This window comes from Garra rufa, chromosome 11, assembly GCF_049309525.1.
Source record: "Garra rufa chromosome 11, GarRuf1.0, whole genome shotgun sequence".
NCBI lineage: Eukaryota > Metazoa > Chordata > Actinopteri > Cypriniformes > Cyprinidae > Garra > Garra rufa.
Window position 1 is genome coordinate 42,165,471 of NC_133371.1, and position 24,178 is coordinate 42,189,648.

Here is a 24,178-nt window from a genome sequence, read left to right on the forward strand (position 1 = left end):
AGCACATAAAAGGGTTAATAGCACAAGGAAATATCACACTAATTTTACCCCTAATTTTATTTCTAAAATGAAATGGTATTTTTACAATCAACACATTTTATTTTGGATTTTTTCACACTTCACAACAGTTTTATTATTGTACTATAACTTAAAATAAAACAGTTACATTTATTTTCTGTAATTGAAGTAAAGCTGAATAAAAATAAAATATTAGATAAATATTAAATGAAAAACCTAAATAAAAATTAACAATATTGCCTTGCCAACCAACTGAAATAAGTAAATAAATATTAATAATTAAAAATGTTAACAAATAAAAGCTAATGTACACTAAATACAAATATTTAAAAAACAAATAAAAATTACAATTCGCACGTACCAAAATTACTTTAATTAAAATTAAATAAAAATACAAAAATGAATCCTGATAAACACTATAATGCTAATAAAGTTTATCCAAATGGTTAAAACTGTCCTACATTTAATTTTTCAAGAAACTTTGATTAATATAAAGATAAAAAGAAACGTTTATTTGAATTAAAAATCTTTGTAACATTATAAATGTTTTTTTACTATCACTTTTCATCTATCTAATTCATCCTTAGTCAATAAAAGTATTAATTTCGCTCAAAAACAGTACATTTTTACCATAAATGTTGTTATACTCAATATAAATTTTAACCATGACATTAAAGCCACTTTTTTGCATTAAACTTGCATCAAAGTGTCTACTAACTAAAATCATGTTTTTGTTTCTAAAACAATATTTTGCTGTTATAAAATTACCAAAGCAAAATGTTTGTACTTTCTAGCTTCAGATAATATGAGGTTATTCCATGTCTGTTTGTCTGCATACAACAAAATGACCTGCTAAACTTAATGCAATCTAATCTAATGGCTTCAATTTAATTTCAAACCTGCTGCAAGCCATAAAAAGGCTCTTTTCGGCTCCGTCATTATGTACTGGTACATCTATTATGCTTGAACTTTCTCTGCAGCGACAGAGGTATTCTAAGAAATGCATCTTTGAAACCTTTATATTTTTATCTCAGAATAGCAGGTGTGGCCAATGGCAAAAACACAAATGAAACATCATACTGATGCAATATTACATAAATCATCTACTGTTGCATACTGCACCAGACCTTTCCTAGAAACATATAGCTGAAAATCCAATGCTCAGACATCTATGCGGATTTATCTCACAGCTAAAATGTGCAATCGCTATATATCAGATTACTGTTAGACTCTAAAGTATTGAAATGCTGGTCCAGGTAGAAATGCTCTTGAGTGCTTGAAAGCAAAGTGCTTATGTAATCGTTCCAGCTCCAAAAAAAAAGTGCCAAGGAAAGACATTTAATTTAGTACTGCACCATCAGGAATGGACAGGGAACCCTGACGTAACAGCGAACGGAACGGTGCAATCTGCAAACGTTGTTACTTCATTAAATGTTTTCAACCCCATTACACCCCAGAGACTCATCATCCTCTTTCATCTGGACACATCACGCTCTCTACGGCATCCTGGAGCTGACCCAGACTTACACAACACAAGCTTTCAGCCTTTCATTATTAAACACCTCATTGCTATCTTGTGATATTTTCAATACGCTTTGTTCCCGAGACGTCTTACATAAACGGTGCACGATGTCACCCAATAGGCTATTTTCTTCTTTTGAAGTATGTAGGAACACTTAAAATAGAGGCTTCGCCTTGCGGCTGTTATTAGTTTAAGTGTGTCTAGGTCGACGTTAATCCGATGTAGTTCACACTCACCATGTTAAAACTAGTCAACAGTACGGTGATAGCAGTTGATAGAGATAAAGAACATCTACAAGTAGAGAACTGACTGAATTATTGATCTAAGGAAAGGAGATACAGCAGGAGTGTTGTGCTGCTCAAAGATAGATGAGGAAAGGAGAGAACGCTTTGGCAACCACATAGCAGCGCCCTGACAACTATGGAAGTTCCACCACTGAATAAAAAATAAAAAAGGTCACAATTCTGACAATTTCGAGTTTGTATCTCACACTTTTTTCAGAATTGTGAAATATAGTCCAATTTCTAACGTCCATTTCTGAGGAGAAAAAAAAGATAGATATGTTCACAGAATTGCGAGTTCATATCTCGCAATTCTGACTTTTTCTCTCATAATTCCGACTTTTTTTCTCGTAATTTTACGAGTTTGTATCTCACAGTTCTGGCTTTTTTCTTGTAATTGCAAGTTTGCATCTTGCAATTCTGACTTTTTTTCTTGCAATTGTGAGTTTGTATCTTACAATTCTGACTTTATTTCTCGCAATTGTGAGTTTGTATCTCACAATTATGACTTTTTTTTTCTCAGAATTGTCCAAAGTCCATTTTTGAGGAGAAAAAAGGGTATTTTCACAGAATTGCGAGTTTATATCACACAATTCTGACTTCATTTCTCAGAATTCCAAGATTATTTCTCACAATACTGACTTAACTCGCAATTCTGACTTTTTCTCTCATAATTCTGACTTTTTTTCTCGTAATTTTAACTTTTTTCTTGCAATTTCGAGTTTGTATCTCACAATTCTGACTGTTTTCTGCCAATTCTGACTTTTTTTCTCGCAATTTCGAGCGTGTATCTTGCACTTTTTTTAAGAATTGTGAGATATAGTCCAATTTCTAAAGTCCATTTCTGAGGAGAAAAAAAAGACAGATATGTTCACAGAATTGCAAGTTTATATCTCACAATTCTGACTTTTTTCTTGCAATTGCAAGTTTGCATCTTGCAATTTTGACTTTTTTTCTTGCAATTTTTATATCTCACAATTCTGACTTTATTTCTTGCAATTGTGAGTTTGTATCTCACAATTCTGACTTTTTTTGTGAGTTTGTATCTAACAATTCTGACTTTATTTCTCGCAATTGTGGGTTTTTATCTTGCAATTCAGACTTTTTTTTCTCAGAATTGTCCAAAGTCCATTTTTGAGGAGAAAAAAAAAGGTATTTTCACAGAATTGCGAGTTTATATCACACAATTCTGACTTTATTTCTCGCAATTGCGAGTTTGTATCTCACAGTTCTGACTTTTTTCTTGCAATTGTGAGTTTGTATCTTACAATTCTGACTTTTTTTGTGAGTTTGTATCTTACAATTCTGACTTTATTTCTCGCAATTGTGAGTTTGTATCCCACAATTATGACTTTTTTCCTCGCAATTGTGGGTTTTTATCTTGCAATTCACTTTTTTTTTCTCAGAATTGTCCAAAGTCCATTTTTGAGGAGAAAAAAAAGGTATTTTCACAGAATTGCGAGTTTATATCTCACAATTCTGACTTAATAACACAATTGCGAGTTTATATCACACAATTCTGACTTCATTTCTCAGAATTCCAAGATTCTTTCTCACAATACTGACTTAACTCGCAATTCTGACTTTTTTCCTCGCAATTTTTTTTTTTTTTCTCAGAATTGTCCAAAGTTCATTTCCGAGGAGAAAAAAAAGGAATTTTCACAGAATTGCGAGTTTATATCTTGCAATTCTGACTTACATCTGACTTACATTATACATAATTTGCTAAAAAATAGAAGTGAAAGGGTGCCGTCAGAATGAGAGTCCAAACAGCTGATAAAAACATCACAATAATCCACAAGTAATCCACACCACTCCAGTCCATCAGTTAACATCTTGTGAAGCCAAAAGCTGTGTTTGTGTAAGAAACAAATCCACAATCAAGACATTTGAACTTTTTAAATATCATTTCTATCCAAAATATGAGCCTATAATTCATGATAATGCTTCTTCCAGTGAAAAAGTCCATCTTTTGTTGTCCTCTCACATCAAAATCCATGTTTTGGACTGTGTCTTGTAAACGGTGCTTGACCCTTGCATATTTCTCTCCTGATTCAGACCAGATGACTTTTTTACTGCAAAGAGCATTATTATGAATAGAAGACTTAAAAGTGTCTTAATAATGGCTTTGTTTATAATGTAAATTGATGGACTGGAGTGGTGTGGATTACTTGTCGATCATTGTGATGTTTTTATCAGCTGTTTGGACTCTTATTCTGACGGCACCCATTCACATCAATTGGTAAGCAAAGTAATGCTACATTTCTCCAAATCTGATGAAGAAACAAACTCATCAACATCTTGGATGGCCTGAGGCTGAGTACATTTTCAGGAGATGGTGCACTAGGTGCACTAGTCCTTTAACCAAAGTCAATAGTCTCTTGCTGCTTACATGATTTATTTCCGTTTTCTACTGAACACAAACAATTCTGCAGCTTGACATCCTGAACAAAACCCCAAATCCAGCTCTGCTGCTCTGCTTATTCAGCTGCAAAACATGCTGTGATTAAAGTGTCATTTACTTTGTTCCTGTAGACGTTCCAGCTTTACTGGTGGAACCTGAAACATCATATACAAGTCCTACTGTAGATGAAAAACTGAGCTCATCACAACAGCTGCGGCTCCACCCATTTATTCACATGCACACAAAGGAGAAATAAACACTGTGTTCTTGTTGTGTACAGTGAATTTATTTAGTTTCACTTTAAGGAGGCGGGGTCTTAACCTAACAATTGGGGCACTGGGTTCATTTTAGAAACCAAACTCAGGTGAAGTGAGTTTTAGCAAACAGCAGATGAGCTGTGTGGAGACGTTTGCATCATTAATATGGGCGTATTTGGCTTGGCTGTTTTGTTTATTTGACTTTTAGGGAATTTTGACTATAGGGTTCGCATCGAATTTGAGATAAAAGACAGTGCATTTACTGAAACAACACTGCAAAAACAACTCTCTTTTTGGTCCGATTAGAATATAAGTCCTACTGAAGCAACATATACTACTGTTCAAAATATTGAGGTTGGTAAGATTTTTTAATGAAGACTTTTCAGCTCACCGAGGCTGCATTTAATTGATTGAAAATACTGTAAAATCTGTAATATTGTGAAATATTATTACAATTTTAAAAAGTCGCTTTCTATCTTTCTATGTGAATATATTGTAAAATATAATTCATTCCTGTGATCAAAGCTGAATTTTCAGCATCATTACTACAGTCTTCAGCATCACATAATTCTTCAGAAACCATTCTAATATGCTGATTTGCTGCTCAAGAAACATTTCTTATTATTATCAATGTTAAAAACAGTTGTGCTGCTTCATATTTTTGTCAAAACTGTCATATGTTTTATTTTTCAAGATACTTTGATTAATATAAAGATTTGAAAAAAACATTATAAATGTCTTCTCTGACCACTTTTGATGCCTTTAATTCATCCTTGCTGAATAACAGTATTAATTTCACTCAAAACTCAGAATTTGTACTGTATGTAAAATAACAATTATGAAGAAAATGTACATGTACACTACTAACTATTGCATTAAAGCCATCTTGTGAAGTTTCTGGTGTCTGGCCTACTAACTTAAATCATGTTTTGTGTTTTTAAAATATCGTTTTCATCATTAAGATGACATAGTGAGGTTATCTATGTCTGTTTGTCTGCCTACAACAAAATAGCCTGCTAAACATAATCTGATCTAATGTCTTCAATCCATTTTCAAACCTGCTGCAAGCCGTAAAAGGCTCTTTTTCTAGTTCTGTCATTATGTACTGTAAGCTTTAATATTGCAATATATCACCCTAATTTCAAATAGCTGCTTTCTATGTGAATATATTGTAAAATGTAATTTATTCCTGTGATGCAAAGCTGAATTTTCAATCCATGATCCTTCAGAAATCATTCTAATGTGCTGATTTGCTTCAAGAAACATTTCTTATTATTATCAATGTTAAAAACTCTTGTGCTGCTTTATATTTTTGAGGGAATGGTAAAATGCTTTTATTTTCGGAATTCGTTGATGAATAGAAAGATCAAAGAACCATTATTTAAAATAATCCTTCTACTTTTAATCAATTTAATGCATCCTTGCTGAATACAAGTATTGATTTCTGTGATTGTGTGCCGTACCTTCTTTCTGTGGAGTAGCAGCTTCTGCATCCACTCCTTCTTTCTCCGCGTTGCAGCGATAGCCCTTCTTCTTGAGCAGGTTACAGATGAGAATTCCCAGCAGGCCCATTACACAGAAGATTGGTACCAGTGCAAACACAGCGTACTCCGTGCTCTTCTCTTCTGGACTTTGAACGCTGGTGGCGTTTGCACCTCCCACTCCAGACCTGTTGGGGGTGCTTTTACCAACATTACGTTTCCGTCGGCTGTATGGCTCTGTAGATTGAACACATGTGACATTATTATTCATAAAACAAATGAGTGCAATTCTAAATGACTCAGAATATGCATCATGCAAAAAAGTATCATTGGATAATTGGATAATTAAACAACACTTTATCAAATTTTGATAATTGCCTTTAACAACTGAGAAGATAGAAATCAAACTACATTCCCAAATCGAAGTTCCCGTGCTGATCATTTACGTATCAGCATATGAAAGTGTATGTGCATGTTATATTTAAAAATATATGGATCATTAGACCTTTTTTGTAGTTCCTTATACTTATTTTGTGGTTTAAATAAATTAAATGTTACTTGGCTTGTCAGAAATGTTACAAATTCTTTGACTTTAATTGAAAATCAAGTTAATATTTTTTCAGTAAAGGAGTGGCTTTGACACACAAAGTTGTTTTTATTGTCTCTTAGAAGAGAAATCTCTTAAATGAACCCATTAAAATGGTTGTTTATATATGCACACTACCACTCAAAAGTTTAGGATCAGTAAGATTTTGAATGTTTTTTAAAGAAGTGAAGGCTGTTCATTTGATTAAAAATACAGAAAAAATATGTAATATTGTGAAATATTATTACGATGTAAAACTATGTTTTTCTATATTAATATACATTAAAATGTAATTTATATCTGTAACTAAAGTTGAATTTTCAGAATCATACTTCAGTCTTCAGTGTCACATGATCCTTCAAAAATCATTCTAATATGCTGATTTATTATCAGTGCATTTTGGAATCTGTAATCTTTTTTTCAGGATTCTTTGATCAATAAAAGGGTAAAAAGAACAGCATTTATTTAAAATAGAAAGATTTTCTAACAACATACACTCTACTGTTCAAAAGTTTGGGGTTGGTAAATTCTTTTGAAAGAAATTAATACTTTTATTCACCAAGGATGTGTTAAATAATAAAAAGTGTAGCATGGATTTACACTGTTAGAAAAGATTTATATTTTGAATAAATGCTGTTTTTTTTAACTTGTTTTTCATCAAAGAATCCTGAAAAAATATTTGGCAGCACAACTGTTTTCAACATTGATAATTCTAATAATAAATCAGCATATTAGAATGATTTCTGAAGGATCATGTGACACTTAAGACTGGGGTAACAGCTGATGAAAATTCAGCTTTGCATCACAGGAAAAATAGTAAAATAGTTTTAAAGTATATATATAAAAAAAACATTGTTTTACATTGTAATAACATTTTACAATATTACTGTTTTTTTTCTATATTTTTGATCAAATAAATGCAGCCTTGATGAGCATAAGAGACTTATTTAAAAAAAAGTCAGAATCCCAAACTTTTGAGTGGTATTGTATATGTGTGTCTGCTTAAAAGTAACGTTTAGGAAATTTATGCTGTTAAAAAATAACTTAGCAGTAATGAGAATCGACTAATATTTACTATAAAGAATAATTGTGAATATTAAAAAAATGGGAATATAATTAAATTTTTTAATTTTTACATTTTTACATTTTAAAATTTTTACATTTTGACTGTTGGATGAGTCGCATTTTTTTACCTACACTTATACCATATGTGATCCTGGACCACAAAACCAGTCATAAGCATAATAGCATAATAAATAAGCTTTTCATTGATGTATGGTTTGTTAAGAAAGGACAAAATTTGGCTATACAACTATTTGGAAATCTGTAATCTGAGGGTGCAAAAAAATCTAAATATTGAGAAAATCGCCTTTAAAGTTGTTCAAATGAAGTTCTTAGTAATGCATATTACTAATCAAAAATTAAGTTTTGATATATTTACGGTAGGAAATGTACAAAATATCTTCATGGAACATGATCTTTGATTAATATCCTAATGATTTTGGCATAAAAGGAAAATCGATAATTTTGACCCATACAATGTATTTTTGGCTATGGCTACTATTATATATTGTGGTCCAGGGTCACATATTATCTTGCAGAAGAATGGTTTATTTTTCTGTTCATATTGTTAAATGCAAATATTTATTGAACATATTTCTTCTATGTACTTTGTTTTGTTTGTGAAGAGTAAATTGAATCCGATAGGTGTGGTCTTTATTTCCAGGTTTGCTTTGTAACTATCATACAACACTGATGTATTAAATGCTAAACACTTACTCCTGACGCAGGCGTGGAGGGTGGAGGACTTCCATGTAGCAGCAGGGTGAAACCTGAAAAACATTTCAGTTTATAAATACACCCCTTCTATGTTTTCCATTTCATTCAGATTTGGAAAGTTTGCGAGACTAGGAAAACACATCTGCTGTAAAAACCAAAGTGATGCAATAATGTAGACGGTGACTAAATATTTTTTGTTCTTTACCCAGGAAGACATCCTCCACACACAGCATCAGAGTTTGAGGTCGGTGCGGTTAAGATCCATCGGTTCAGTGCCCTGCAGGAGATTTGTGGGCGGCACGGCTTTGTGTCATTGCTATCAGAGAAGGTGCCTGCTGGGCAAGTCCGGCACATTCCGGTCTCACCAGGAGCCGCAACTTTCCCGCAAGCCTTAAAGAAACAAATAAACACCAGTAAGATGACACAACCACAAATTGTGTGAAAGAACAAACTGTTACATCTCTCATAGCAAGGTGACACATTATGCACTGAAATGTGTTTTAGATAAGATCAATAAATGTGACCCTGGACCACAAAACCAGTCATAAGGGTCAATTTTTTTAAATTGAGATTTATACATCATCTGAAAGCTGAATAAATACACTTTCCATTGATGTATGGTTTGTTAGGACAAGAGAAACTAATATTTGAAAATCTAAAGGATGCAAAAAAATCAAAATATTGAGAAAATGTTGAGAAAAACGTTCTTAGCAATGCATATTACTAATCAAAAATTAAGTTTTGATATATTTACAGTAGGAAATTTACCATTTCTTCAAAGAACATGATTTTTACTTAAGATCCTAATGATATTTGGCATAAATCAATAATTTTGACCCATATAATGTATTTTTGGCTATTGCTGCAAATATACCCATGCTACTTACGACTAGTTTTGTGGTGCAGGGTCACAAATGAAACGATATAAATATATTACTAAAAATGAGAAAATAAGCTTTACTCTTAAGAACGATTTAAAAATAACTATAAAAATAAAAAATAAAACAATTACAAATACATTTTATATTAAAGTAATGAAACTTTATGGGGAATATGTACTTGATTGTAATGAAAATAATGTCACAATGTAAAAACAAAAACTCAATGGGCTTTAAAATGCATTTAATTTCATTTATACAAAACAAATATATTATTTGTAATTTTTTACAGATTTTACACAATATATAGTATATAATATTTAAAAATTGCATATATTTTATATAAATAAACATTTTAATTTATTATTTATTGAAATGTATTCATTTATTTTTTTTGAGTGGAATGTTCTCTGAACATGTTTTCATAAGACATACTCACAAAACTTTTTAGGTTGGGCTTGTTTAGATGATAAAAAAACACCATAGTCAGTTCTTCAATGTGTATAAATGCACTAGTATCTGGTATGTTTTTGCTGACATGTACCTAAAATGCAATTCTCTGGACAGAGATCATAATGTAGGATGCACTGGAACAAGGACATGTTTTGTGGAGTGTGTTTTGCTGGTGTTATCTCTCACCGTTGTGGGCTCTTGTCCGGCTGGACAGAGCGGACACACACACCCATCCTCCCACCGACACTGCGTCGCTAATGTCCCCCATAACTCCAGCAGCTACATAGACACACAATGTGATGACACCAAAACAGTGTTAAAAACACACAAACACACCTGTCTGCGTTTAAATCGAACCGGAGCTAACGGCTGTATACATATTAGTAAAGTGTAGTTTAAGAGGAAACAGATAACTTTTTTAATCACAGTACATTAAGACATACAATTGTTTCGTAAAATTGTTTAAATTATCTTGTTACCATTTATGAATTAAGTGGTATAAATATATAAATCAGTAAGTTGATATGTGTAAAATCTATGTAAAACCTTCAGTCTATAGATATACTGTAATATATCCAGTTGAGGTCAGAAGTTTACATCCCCCTTTCAGAATCTGCAAAATGTTAAACATTTTATCAAAATAAAAGGGATCATACAAAATAAGTGAGTGTTTAAACCTTCTGTAATAGTTGCATATGAGTCCCTCAGTTGTCCTCAGTGTAAAAAGATGGATCTCAAAATCATACAGTCATTGTTGGAAAGGGTTCAAAATACACAAAAATGCTGGAAAACCAAAGAATTTGTGGGACCTGAAGGATTTTTCTGAATAACAGCAGGCAGTTTAACTGTTCAGGACAAATGTGACCCTGGACCACAAAACCAGTCATAAGGTTAAATTTTACAAAACTGAGATGTATATAGAATATGAAAGCTCAGTAAATAAGCTTTCTATTGATGTATGGTTTGTTAGGATAGGACAATATTTGGCCGAGATACATCTATTTGAAAATCTGGAATCTGAGGGTGCAAAAATATCAAAATCCTGAGAAAATCACCTTTAAAGTTGTCCAAATTAAGTTCTTAACAATGCATATTACTAATCAAAAATTACATTTTGATACATTTACAGTAGGAATTTTACAAAAAATCTTCATGGAACATGATCTTTACTTAATTTCCTAATGATTTTTGGCATAAAAGAAAAATCAATAATTTTGACCCATGCAATGTATTTTTGGCTATTGCTACAAACATACCCCAGCGACTTAAGACTGGTTTTGTGGTCCAGGGTCACAAATAAGGGACTCATGAACAACTATCACTAAACAAAAAAAAAAAAACACAGCTGTGGATCATTCAGGTAACAACACAGTATCAAGGGGATGCAAACTTTTGAACAGGGTAATTTCTATAAATTCAACTATTATTTTCTCTTGTGGACTATATGTAAACATCTTTTATGTGAAATATCTTATTACTAAACAAGCAATAACATGCATTTTGTAGGATCCCTCTTATTTTGCTAAAATAATGACCATTTTGCAGATTCTGAAGGGGGGTGTAAACTTTTGACCTGAACTGTATATGTAAGTGTATAAAAAAAGCTATTAAAGTGGGGATTTCTAGCTCAGTGCATTTTGTATTTTACTTAAAATCTACAGAAACAAATAGATAAATTGTAATAAATATAATAAAAACAATGTGTTTGCCTCTTGTGTCTCCCCTAAAAGTAGTATAGTACGTCATATCTATTAATAGTACACTGTCTGTAGTACAGAATGAGATGTTACTTTAGTGGCTACATTGCAGATTCTCTGTGCAGGGATGAAAGGAACATTCAGAGAAGTGTGAGAAGAGACACAGTGTTCTGGGAGAAACCTCACTGTAATGTCCCTCTCATTAATCACTGATGAATCACAGGTACACACAGATATGCTGTTTAATGAAGAGGCTGATACTTACGATCAGACAGACTGGAGCTGAGCAGTAAAGGTGGTTCTTCATCTTCTTCAAAATATTCGTCTATACTCATGTAATCTGAAAAAGACACGACAAGAACTCAATGACACTTGCAGCAAATATTGCATCATCAGTGTCAGCAGAAACCACCGAAACCTCACGATGTCAGAGACAGGTAAACAGCACTTAGACTCTCTTGTGATGGACACAGTGGGTTTGTATGTGATCTATAAGTTAGAGGGTGACATAAATAGTCAGCTGAACTATAGCAGGCCTGTGGTTTGGGGCAGCACTGCTTTTCTTAGCCTATTTTTAGACCAAATATGCCCAGTCAGGCCAGAAACCACTTACTGGATCTACTGGAGCGAGAGAGAGAGAGAGAGAGAGAGAGAGAGAGAGAGAGAGAGAGAGAGAGAAATGGTTCATGAAGACATGGTGCAGTATATCATTAGTGTTAAAATCATCACAGCTATTGATCAAAAAGCTCTTCTGTAACTGGAGTTTCTTGATTCTCATATTTTGTCAAAGAAAATGATCAATAATCTCACATGTCTCATCTAGTTTAATAAGAGTTTTATTAAAAGAGATCTCATTGAAGTTGAGGTTGAGCTTCAGGGTACAAATTAAATGTCACAGACTTAATATGAACTCAAGACTTGATATTAACTGCTCTACATATTCAAAATGTTTTGTTTTTTTTAAGTTGTAAAACAAAGACTATTGATTAGAGTGTATTAGAAGAAAATACTGTTTACTTCCAAATTTTAGGTTTAATTCAATGTTACTTATTGATTCTTTCTCATTATTTCTGAAATGCAGGAACAATATTTCAGTGAAAGACACCCTCAGACACCAGATTCAAGACTTTAGAGACTTTTACTGAGCTCTGAATGAGCAATTTTTACTTATTTTATTAGTTTATACATAGATAGTTTTGAAGACACCATAAGATCTACTTAATGAACATTATATGTGACCCTGGCCCACAAATCTAGTCATAAGGGTCTTTTTTTTTTAAATTGAGATGTATACATTATCTGAAAGCTGAATAAATAAGCTTGTTAGGATAGGACAATATTGGCTGAGATACAACGATTTGAAAATCTGGAATCTGAGGGTGCAAAAAAAATCTAAAAATTGAGAAAATTGCCTTTAAAGTTATCCAAATTAAGTTCTAGCAATGCATATTGCCAATCAAAATTTAAGTTTTGATATATTTATGGTAGAAAATGCACAAAATAACTTCATGGAACATGATCTTTACTATCTTTACTATCCTAATGATTTTTGGCATAAAAAAAATTGACCCATACAATGTATTTTTGGCTATTGCTACAGACTGGTTTTGTGATCCAGGGTCAGATATACAAAACTAAAAGTTGAGTAAAAAAATGTAATTAACTTAAATGAATAAATAAAAATAAAATATACACTGTAAGAAAAAAAAGGTAAAAGTAAAAGATACTGGTAGTGGTAATTTTTAATTAAATTAATTTACAAACATTTCCTTTTACCCTAAAACACAATGCAATGCACCATTTTAAAATACCTGTGCAAAGATTATGATGAAAATTTCTTCACATTATTATTTTTTACAGACTTTCCTTAGAGTGAAAAGACTTTAAAAACACAACAGACTAACAAGAAAAGCTAAACTACTCTGTCAAATAAGACATTTTTATTTTAATTTGGTAATTTGTTATATTTGAAAAAAACAAACAAAAAAAAACTCAAACACAGAAGACAAAATTATAGATCAAATCTCTATATAATATTACCCTATTTAAACTTTATGAAAAATAAAACGGTTCTAAATATAACACTTCATCACCCAGTTCCACAGCCGACATGGAAAAGATAAATAAAGTTATAATCTTTAAGACAACCAGACACCTGCACTGCTTTGATCTCGTCGCCATGACAACAGAACGCGCACAGGTGCCGACTGGGCCACACTTACCCCAGAGTGCTGCTGTGCTCTGTTGCCCTGGTAACAGCTGAGGATGCTCTGCTCACTATGATGACGCCTGCTCACTGTCCCACTGTACCTGCCTGCATAACGCTGTCATTCCTTATACTGCCACTCAAAACCACGGCTCCTCCCACCACCCGAGAGAAGCCCCTCCTCCTTCACCACAATGCTCCAATCAGAGTTTACAGTTGATTTACACATTGTGGTGGAGAGGCTTTTTTTGCATTCCAAGTAAACCCAAGTGAAGAATATAAAACATGAATGAGTAAAAACACAACAGCTGAGTTGAGACAGCACGTGTACGTCTGCAAGACATTTTGCTGAAAGGGATTTTAGCACATGAATATGGCAAGGTTTAATAGCTACACTACACATGTCTAACCTAATGGTGAACGTGATTATGCTAAGAAAGACATGCTCCCGGATCATTGTTTTTTAGCCTGACATGACACCAATTAGATTTTAGGACAGAGAAATGGATGCAGTCTTTTTAACCTAGAAATTCCCTGGAAGATGACTTTATTTTAATGCATTTATTATATAATTAAAAAAAATTATGTAATAATTTAAGGATAATTTGCCAGAAAAATGTCTTAATGGGCCTAAAAGTTTAACTCATTCCTATTATGAACAAAGTGTATTAAACTCTATATAACTGTAAAAATTATTTACAAAATGTAAGGATCATTTGTCAGAAAAATATCACAATAAAAAGCAAATTATATCTTAATGGGTTTAATTCATTCCTATTACATATATCAGATTTTTGGCTAAAATGCCACCTGAACATTTTTTTATGAGATTCACCCACAAAAGATTTTAGGTTTGGCTTGTTCTCATGATGAAAGATCCCACAAAAATTTTAGCCAATCAAAATCTTAAGAGTCAGGGAAAATGATAACAACTCCTTGGAAACTGGAAAATATTAATTCAGTTTATTCAGGGAAGGAAAAGTCTGAATCTGTTTGGAGAACAACCACATCCGGTGGGGAACGTCTTAAATCAAGACTAGTTAAACTTGTTCAGCATGCAAATAAATGCATGAATGCAAAACACAAATGAGTTTACAATTTTGGCAGCGACCAAGTCTTTTTGACAAATGACAGGGCTTTTTGGAAGAAATGTTCAAAGAATGAACGAACACCCACCTCCTCCTTCTCCGCCCCGGTTGCCCACCCACAAACCACCACACAGAAATGGCTCGTCCTTCACAGTTCAAGCTCGGCTGCCAGTTAGACGTGCCTCATGCCTGCTTAAATTTAGCTTTTTCATTAAAAAGCAATAAAGTCCCAACGAACAGTAATTACAGTTCTTGCAGCTCTATCTCCGTACTGTCCAATTTCCCATTCCGTGGCTTTGGGAGCGCATGAAAAACGGGCATAAAGTAAATAAAACAACAACAAACATAAAACAATCACCTAGAATTATCCATTTTAAGATCTGTCATGTTACAAATTGGAAGCGATGAAGGGCTTGCCCTGGGCTGACTTTTGGGAGCATGGCGATTTGGATTTTGTGCACTGCCAAAATGTCGCTCCGAGAGTTTTAGACCGGATTCGAGCCATGATACAAGACAAAGTCCCGGACTTATCCAAAAGTATTGTTCTATTCTACAGCCAAACCTTCAGACTAGAAACCACAGTCTAGCCAACGCTAGACTGACACATTCTTTTTAAGCTTTCAGAAGTATTGATTAGCCACAAGCAAATACATAGACACAGGCATCAAATGCCATTCAAAATACAGCTAAACCCAAAACAGGAATGCACAACATCTTATAATCAACCAAATCGATAGAATAGAATACAATTTTGGCTAACGTAATGTTCTGGCAAAGTTATGTACAAACATTCTTCTAGTAACGTTAATGGAACGTTTGTTCAAAGTCATCTGGTCTTAAATTATGTTTATAAAATGCACAAAAACATTATTTATACATCGTTCACAATATATTTTTTGAGCATTTTGAATTTTTATGTTCAATTCCATTTTTTTGAGATTTTAAAATGTTTTTAAAAGTGCACAAAGTTACAGTAAAATTTTCGAATTTAAAAAATTTAAATTAGTTTTTTTTAATTTGTTTAATCAAAGCTGAATTTTCAGCATCATTACTCACGTCTAGAAATCATTCTAATATGCTGATTTACTGCTCAAGAAACATTTCTGATTGTTATCAACGTTGAAAAGTTTTCTCATACATTTTTAGAAAGTTCAAAAGAACAGCATTTTAAAATGTCATTGTTTATAAAATGTCACACTAAATGCTTTACTGTTAGTTTTGTTCAATTTAATGCATCCTTGCTAAATAAATGTATTTAAAGTACTTTTTATAAGTTTTAAAAAGTATTAAATGTGCAATTGTAGCACATTTCAAATATTTCACGTATAGTTAAAAAAACTACTTGCAGATAATATAAGATTAATAAAAAAGGCCACTTTCATTGTTTCTTAACATAGTAGAAAGTCAAATAATGATATAAAATAGTCCAATGTAATAATGTAATGTAATGCAAAAAATCTTTTGCTGTGCTTTAAAGCACGTATTTTGAGGTGTTGACTAACAAAGTGCATGCAAAATACATGATTTTAATTTTAACTGTAATGTGTTACTTGATTTAAATTGTAAATATATGTGGGTGAAAGACGTTAAGATATCCACATCAAAAGAAATTTACCAAGTCCACAGAAAGCACTTTAAATGCAAGTAAAGTGTCTACTTTTAAGGTTTCAAATACGTTTTTGGAGAATAAAAAGTCAAAATTTGGTTGAAATAGTGTTACATTGTCATTCAGTGTAACACAATATTTACATGCTTATTCTGACTTGTGCATTTTAAAATATTTAAAAGAATAAGGGAGCATATTACATTTTATTGTGTTTTAAATGAGTAAATAATTCTTACTGACAAATGATAGTGGCAAATTTGGTGTGAACGTAATTTCTCTTTTAATGTCATAAATTGATTTTTGTTGTAAATATGCCTGACAAGATTGTTACACTGAATGACATTTTAGTGGGTGTCTTCTGTAAATTAGGGAAAAATGTCAACATTTATTTTTTGCTTAGAAAAAAAAAATGCAATTAAATTAAACAGAAAAAAATTAAATGTTTTTTTTTGAAAAATAACAACAATTTAAAGCAGTATTACACTTTTTTACATCATTGTGTGGCATTATTAATTAATTAATTATTAACTAATTATTAACTAATATATTTGAATACATATATCTCATACATGTATCTTACCTTATTTTTGATCAATTTAATGCACCCTTGCTGAAGAAAAGTATTAATATTACTTTTAAAGTATTAAAAAGTAGGCTATTAAAGTATTACAAAAAAACAACCTTATTGACCTTATTAAAGAATTCCATGTGAGCTTGTCTTGCAACTCCTGTCAGCATGTTTTGCCACTGACATGTGCCTACTACCACGTGTCACTTCCTGTTCTCACTCCGAACGTTCAACATCGTCGTCTTTCTACAAATCCTGGCCAGCCTGATGATGCTGACAAATATAGCCTGAGATTTTAATAGCCAGACACTTTCCATTTTCCTACCCTCATTTTCACTCCCTCTGTCTCTCTGTTCCTTCAAATGAACTGACCACCGTTTGCTTTCAGCTGCTAACAGCAAGTTGTGTTGCATATTCTGCATGTTTCAAGATACGTGCCAACCACGTGCTGCGGCCGGTGACCACCACAAGCCCTCTGTCACCAGGGGTGAGGAACGTTATGCAACATTTACAGTGTACAAAGAGGGACGCCGAATACAAACCTCACCAGACAATGGGTTTAAAAGGGAGTTTCTGCTCATAAAGCTGCACTGGGCTTTATTTTATGATGCTTATGAACAAAATAAGAATCTACAAGTGTGATATACTGAGCAGATCAATAGCAAACAAAAAATGTGTTTAGGAAACCTGTGTGAAAACAGTCATTATTTTTATACGAAACCCAGTAAGAGTGACCTTGCATTTGCTAATGGCTTTTAAAACACTGTTAAAGAAACTGCTGTGGTAAATGAAGTGTTTTGTTGCGTGTTTGGAAGAGTCTCATGTTCCTGTTTTGGACCGTTTGCTATTGAAAGATGAGGTAACCGATACACAAACATGATTATGGGCCATGTGCATCATTCTACTGTGGTTTCTGCTAAGAAAAACAGAGGAAAACCAATTATTCTCTGAGATGAAACATCTGCCTGTTCAAAATAAGGCCCTTGATGTCATGCCTAAATAACAGGTGCCAACCGCCGTTCTGCACAAATACCTACAAAATGGCTATTATCTGCCCCTATGCACAGGAGATTTGACTATTCATAACCACTATAGATACCGTAACGATAGCTGTTTTCGCCATTAAATACATGATGATGTCTCATAAGTATTAGAGTGTGTCTATATTTAGGTTTGTTTGTTGTTTACTTAGTGTTGAAGGAGGAGCTGTTGTGACACAAGATGACCAATTTTGATTGTTGACTTCAAACCAGGGAAGGTCAAAAATACATTGAAGCTTTTTAGGAGAACAATATTGTTTTATATTTAAGGGTCAATTTTTTATCCAATTGCTTTTTTCAGTTAAAAATTGGTTTAAATGTTTAAAAAAAACATGCCATGCATATGTAATATCTATCATGCATATACTCACTTACCCTTTTCAAAAAAATTTAGTTATTTGTAATTTTTCTGTTATTCAAAGTGTCAAAATATCATGTGGTGCGACCGTCCGGCCACAACTTTTGTTGTGGAAACATCTTTGAAATTACCTTATATTTATTCAGATTAATTTTCTGCACTAATTATCATGATTTCCAACGTGTTTTGTAATCTTATATACAATTGCAAAGCATTTGCATTTATATTTCCATCATAATATACAAACAAACTTTGTCCGATGATTTCCACTTTATAAACTATCATGTGGTGCGACCGCCCGGCCATAACTTTTGTTGTGGAAACATCTTTGAAATGACCTTATATTTATTCAGATTAATTTTCTGCTCTATTTAGCATGATTTCAGAACTGTTTTGTAATCTTGTATAAAATTGCAAAGCATTTCCATTATAATATACAAACAAACTTTGTCCGATAATTTCCATTTTATGACATATCATCTGGTGCGACCATCAAGAAACTACCATTTTGAGACCTTTATGTTGAAATCCATTCAAATATAGGACATTGCATCATATACCAATTTGCCAAGGACCTATTGAAGCATCAAGCAGATTTGCAACTCCATTTGGATATCACATGACCTAAAATACCGCAGCAAACATTAGGTTATTTCTACAAGTATTTAAACCAATTTTTTTTAGTTAAAATGGGTTTAAATGTCTAAAAAAAGATGCCATACATATGCAGTACCTCTCCCATGTATGTACTCTCTTTAACTTTAAAAAAAAAAACTTTAGTTATTTGTAATTTTTCTGTTATTCAAAGTGTCAAAATATCATGTGGTGCGACCGCCCGGCCATTAGCCTGACAAGCCAGACCCACATAAATGTAGGGTCTGGGCACTCTCCATAGACAGCGATCAACCGGAGGGGCGGGATAAACGGTTGTCTTTCAAACTCACTCTCCACGCAATAGGATAGCGCTACAACCAATCAGAGCAACGAAGAAGGTGAAGTAGTCAACTCCAAATACATCCTTCTTTTGTAAGAACGACCTCAGTGCAGTTTCTTGTTCTTTTCTCAGAGAAAAGCTTAACTCCAAGTCTTTCAGAGTGGCGGCCAAAGCCGATTCGAAAGAAAGTTGTTCGCTAGCAGCAGCCATCGCTTTATCTCTCACGCGTAATTCACGGAACCAGAGAACGTCTGACGGAACTAATGGTCGCAGGTTAGTCGTCATCATGTTAAACCCGCCCACCGACTCGTGATTGGCCCGGTCGATTTTGGATTTTTGGAAATCTCAAGTGAACGGAGAGTTACTAGACTGCCCTTAGAAGCAAATGTAATTTGCTGCCGCTAGGGGCGCGTCTAGATTCTAGGCTACCCGGCCATAACTTTTGTTGTGGAAACATCTTTGAAATTACCCTAAATGTATTCAGATTAATTTTCTGCACTATTTATTGTGATTTCCAACACGTTTTGTAATTTTTAATAAAATTGCAAAGCATTTGCATTTATATTTCCATCATAATATACAAACTTTGTCAAATGATTTCAATTTTATGAAATATTATGTGGTGCGACCATCAAGAAACTACCATTTTGGGACTTTTATGTTGAAATCCATTCAAATATAGGACATTGCATCATATACCAATTTGCCAAGGACCTATTGAAGCATCAAGCAGTTTTCTAACTCTTTTAAATTTGAGGTCATACCACATTTGGATATCATGTGGTATGACCTCCAAAAAAAAACAACAAAAAAAAAACAACAATGAATATTAGATTATTTCTACAAGTATTTATTTTTATTATAAATTTCATAGTGACCTTTTGAGGGAAGCAAGCTTGTTTTGGTGTCCAATTTTGTGAAATATCATGTGGTGCGACCACTGCAGAGTGTTTTCCATTATAGATATATGTCCCAGATTGGCAGTTTTTGTGCTTTTATATTCAATTAATGGTTTATATACATAAAATACTTTATTTTAGTATAATTTTGAATATATTTGTATGCAATTTGGGTAATTGTAGACGGTTTATGTTTAATCTTCGTGAAATATGGTATATAATGTAAAAAAAAAAACATTTTTACATTTTTTAATGCTACGACCAATTCATCTAAATAAAAAAAAAAAAACTAAAATCGCATTTTAAAATTTTAATATGAATTTATGTGTACACAACATTCTTAATGTTTGAACAGTTACAAAAGATATTATTATTTTCGTTATTTTAAAATTGGTCTGTTGAAAATCCTTATACGTCCATGACCCTTAAATAGTTTTAAATATAAGCATATAAAACTATATTTTGCCAATATTATGCAACTAGTGCAAAATAATGGCACTTTAGTAGCATCAAAGCTTCTATTCAGTACTTGTACTTCGGCTGTTTGTATTTTTCCATCAAGTGTTTATTTATTGTAGCAAACACAAGCTGGTGGTAGCCATGTCGATGCTGAGAATGTAAACCGACACAGTGAGAAAGAACGTCAGTGGTGTAGGATTGCACTCGTTTGATTGACAGACTGACATCACCACCTGTGAGGGAACAGACTCAGTGTTTGCTTGCAGATTATCAAAACGTTCAGAAAACATCTATCACTATCTATAATAGAATAAGAGAATGGGAAGGGAATGTAAAGAAACAAGGATGCTTGACTTGGCGAACAGCCTAATTAAGCACACAAAGAAGGAATCTCACCACCCTATAACATTGCTGAGATCATTCTGGCAAATAAATATTAATGAAATCCATATGTTAAGTGATTGCACATTGCCAACAACTGAGATTCTCACAGCATGATCTGCAAATAAGAGAGGAATGGTGTAACTGTAAAATGCAAAATGCCAAACCTTGTGAAAAACAATGTGCTTGATTGTATTCAATGTGCACTTTACATTTAAAAAGGTGTATTTGGGTCAAAGACATTAAGATGTCCATGTCAAAAGAAATTTACAAAAGTGATTTTATGTCCATAAAAAGCACATCAAATGTAAGTAAAGTGTCTACTTTTAAGTTTTATATTAGTAATAATATAAAAGTTGTAAAAGTTTTACTTTTAATTACATTAAAATTTTGTTTACTATATATGTAATTTATAATATTTAATTTTTATATTTTAAAATTAATTTTTATTTTCTACTTAAGAACATTAAACGTTTTCCTTTTCCTTTCACTTTTATTTTTTACTAAATTTACTAGCAATTTCTGAGTGAAAATGATCATTTTTGTGAATAGAAGTGATTATGAAAATACATGTAGATGTACTTTTAAAAAGTCAATCCTAAATTCACTGCTATATAAATTTTAAAATATATTAAATTTTATTTTAAATGCAAATAGCATGCAACAAAGTGTCTGAAAACAGCACATTCCTTTAAAGTATATGGCCTTTTCGTAAAAAGTACTCTTTGTTATTTCTTTTTCACAATGCAATGCCTATTGGACAACGAGAGGACAAGGGGGGAACCGGAGGGCGATGAGCTCATTTTAACAGGTTGGAAATTAAATACCAGGAAAATGCTTCCTTGATGTGGAACAATTCCAGTTCCTGAGGGGGTATTTCCACCTTTACTTTTGTATTAGCAGGAATGTTAAATGCACCCATATGCCAGCACCAAAGTTGAGTTTGAGGCACTTCTGATGGAATATATAAACATATTATAATTTTTATTTGTTAACAAAAGAATCTCGTCAAAATTCTTCAAAGGAAGCCAAATGTCTAGAATAAGCAAGGTCATAACCTTTGCCTTTAGATGAATTGGTCACCCAAATCCACTGGCTGTGTCTTGCTCTCCAAACCCATAATTATCCTTCACTACAAGAATGTCGTATTACCGACGCTGCCCTGTGCTAATTAATGGATGCCGGCCTTTGCGGAGGGTGCAGGCTGGGTCATGTGGCAGTGCATCTGATGGAGAGGGGACTCCCTGTCACATGTTCGCCTATGCCCTCTAATAACACCCTGAACCCAAGTGCTGTATCATCACATCCTGAATAGTAACGTTTTCCCTTTGTGTTGGTCTTTGTGGTCACAGCTAGTGTAAAAACTAACATTCCTGTAGCTCAACATGGTGCTAGTGATGCCAAGATGCTGGGTTTAGTTTCAAGCGAAACAAACATAGTAAAATACACACTTTAAAAATGACTCACAATGGTTTTCAATGTGCTAGTGATTCTGATTCAGTAGTCAAATCTTTGTCATGAATTTGCTGAAGTGGTTCACAAAACAATGGAATGATGTACAAAATAGACTGAATCAGTTCTAGTCAACAACCCACTGACTCATTAAACTGAGAATAATCAACAACCTATATAGTCCAGTCCTTAAACCAATAATGATTCATTCACAAATCAGGCTAAATCGCTCAAAGCAGTTCCCAGATAAAAAAAAACACTGACTCATTGAACCAAAAATGATTTGGTCACAAACCAGACTGAATCACTCAGAGCAGTTTTCGAAGATAACAATTAATTGACTCATTGGACCAAGAATGATTCATTCACAAATCATCATTCATTCAGAGCAGTTTTTGTATCAATATCTCATTGACTCCTTGGACCAAGAATGATTAATTCACAAACTGAATGATTGGTTAAAAAATCAGACTGATTTGGTCAGAAATCGTTCTCAAATCAACAACTCACTTGCTCATTTAGGCAAGAATGATTCTTTTACAAATCAGACTGAACTGCTCATAGCAGTTTTTAAATCAAGATTCCACTGACTCAATGAACCAAGAGCGATTCTTTCTCAAGCTAAACTGAATCACTCAGAGCAGTTCTTGAATCACCATCCCATGGACCATGATTTGTTCATCAATTAGACTAAATTGCTCATAACAGTTTTTCAAATCAATATTCCACTGGCTCACTGAACCAAGAATGATTCTTTCACAAATCAAACTAAATCACTGATAGTAGTTTTGAATCAACATTTCAATGACTACATGAACCAAGAATGATTCCTTCACAAACCAAACTAAAGTTTTTGAATCAACAACCCACTAAATTGTTGTACCAAGAATGATGTGTTCACAAACCAAACTGAATCACTCAGAGCAGTTCTCAAATCAACAACCCACTGACTCTTTGGACCAAGAATGATTCGTTCACAAACCAAACTGAATCACTCAGAGCAGTTCTTGAATCAACAACCCACTGACTCCTTGGACCAAGAATGATTCGTTCACAAACCAAACTGAATCTCATAGCGGTTCTCGAATCAACAACCCACTGACTCTTTGGACCAAGAATGATTCGTTCACAAACCAAACTGAATCACTCAGAGCAGTTCTTGAATCAACAGCCCACTGACTCCTTGGACCAAGAATGATTCATTCACAAACCAAACTGAATCTCAGAGCGGTTCTTGAATCAACAGCCCACTGAATTGTTGTACCAAGAATGATGTGTTCACAAACCAAACTGAATCACTCAGAGTGGTTCTTCAATCAACAACTCACTGGCTCAGTGAACTTCAAGAATAATTCTTTCATAAACCAAACTGAATTGTTTAGTGCTGTTCTCAAATGAACAACCCACTGGGTTAAATCAACAACCCAAGGACCATGTTTTTTTTTTACAAATCAGATTGAATCGCTCAGTGCAGTTCTATAATCAATAGCCCACTGACTCGCTGTACCAAGAATGATTTGTTCACAAACCAAACTGAATCACTCAGAGTGGTTCTCAAATCAAAATCCCACTGACTCACTGAACCAAGTTCGTTCACAAACCAAACTGAATCACTCAGAGCAGTTCTCACATTTGGGCAAATGTAAAAGCCATAAAAGAATCACTGAATCATTATTTAAACCTAATGTCTTGACCTTTATATCAAAAGACTTGCAAATAGTGTCATAGAACAGCAATTTCCCCATTTCTCAATTCACAGAAATATCATAATGAACCTTTAATGTTCAGTCACAAAACTCCATGTATCACAGTACTGGAGTCAGCAGAAGCC

General features: G+C 33.2%; 1 protein-coding gene across 1 annotated transcript in view; it reads right to left on the reverse strand.

Moving 5' to 3' along the window:
- relt (RELT TNF receptor) overlaps positions 1–24,178 on the reverse strand; it is a 44,751-nt gene that overhangs the window by 17,711 nt on the left and 2,862 nt on the right. The window contains exons 2-6 of the mRNA XM_073850936.1: positions 11,622–11,696; positions 9,846–9,938; positions 8,534–8,718; positions 8,329–8,381; positions 5,946–6,200 (exon numbers count right to left, since the gene is read on the reverse strand). Coding sequence (XP_073707037.1) covers positions 5,946–6,200; positions 8,329–8,381; positions 8,534–8,718; positions 9,846–9,938; positions 11,622–11,663 — 628 coding nt within the window. The 5' untranslated portion in view covers positions 11,664–11,696. The remainder of the gene's footprint in view (positions 1–5,945; positions 6,201–8,328; positions 8,382–8,533; positions 8,719–9,845; positions 9,939–11,621; positions 11,697–24,178) is intronic.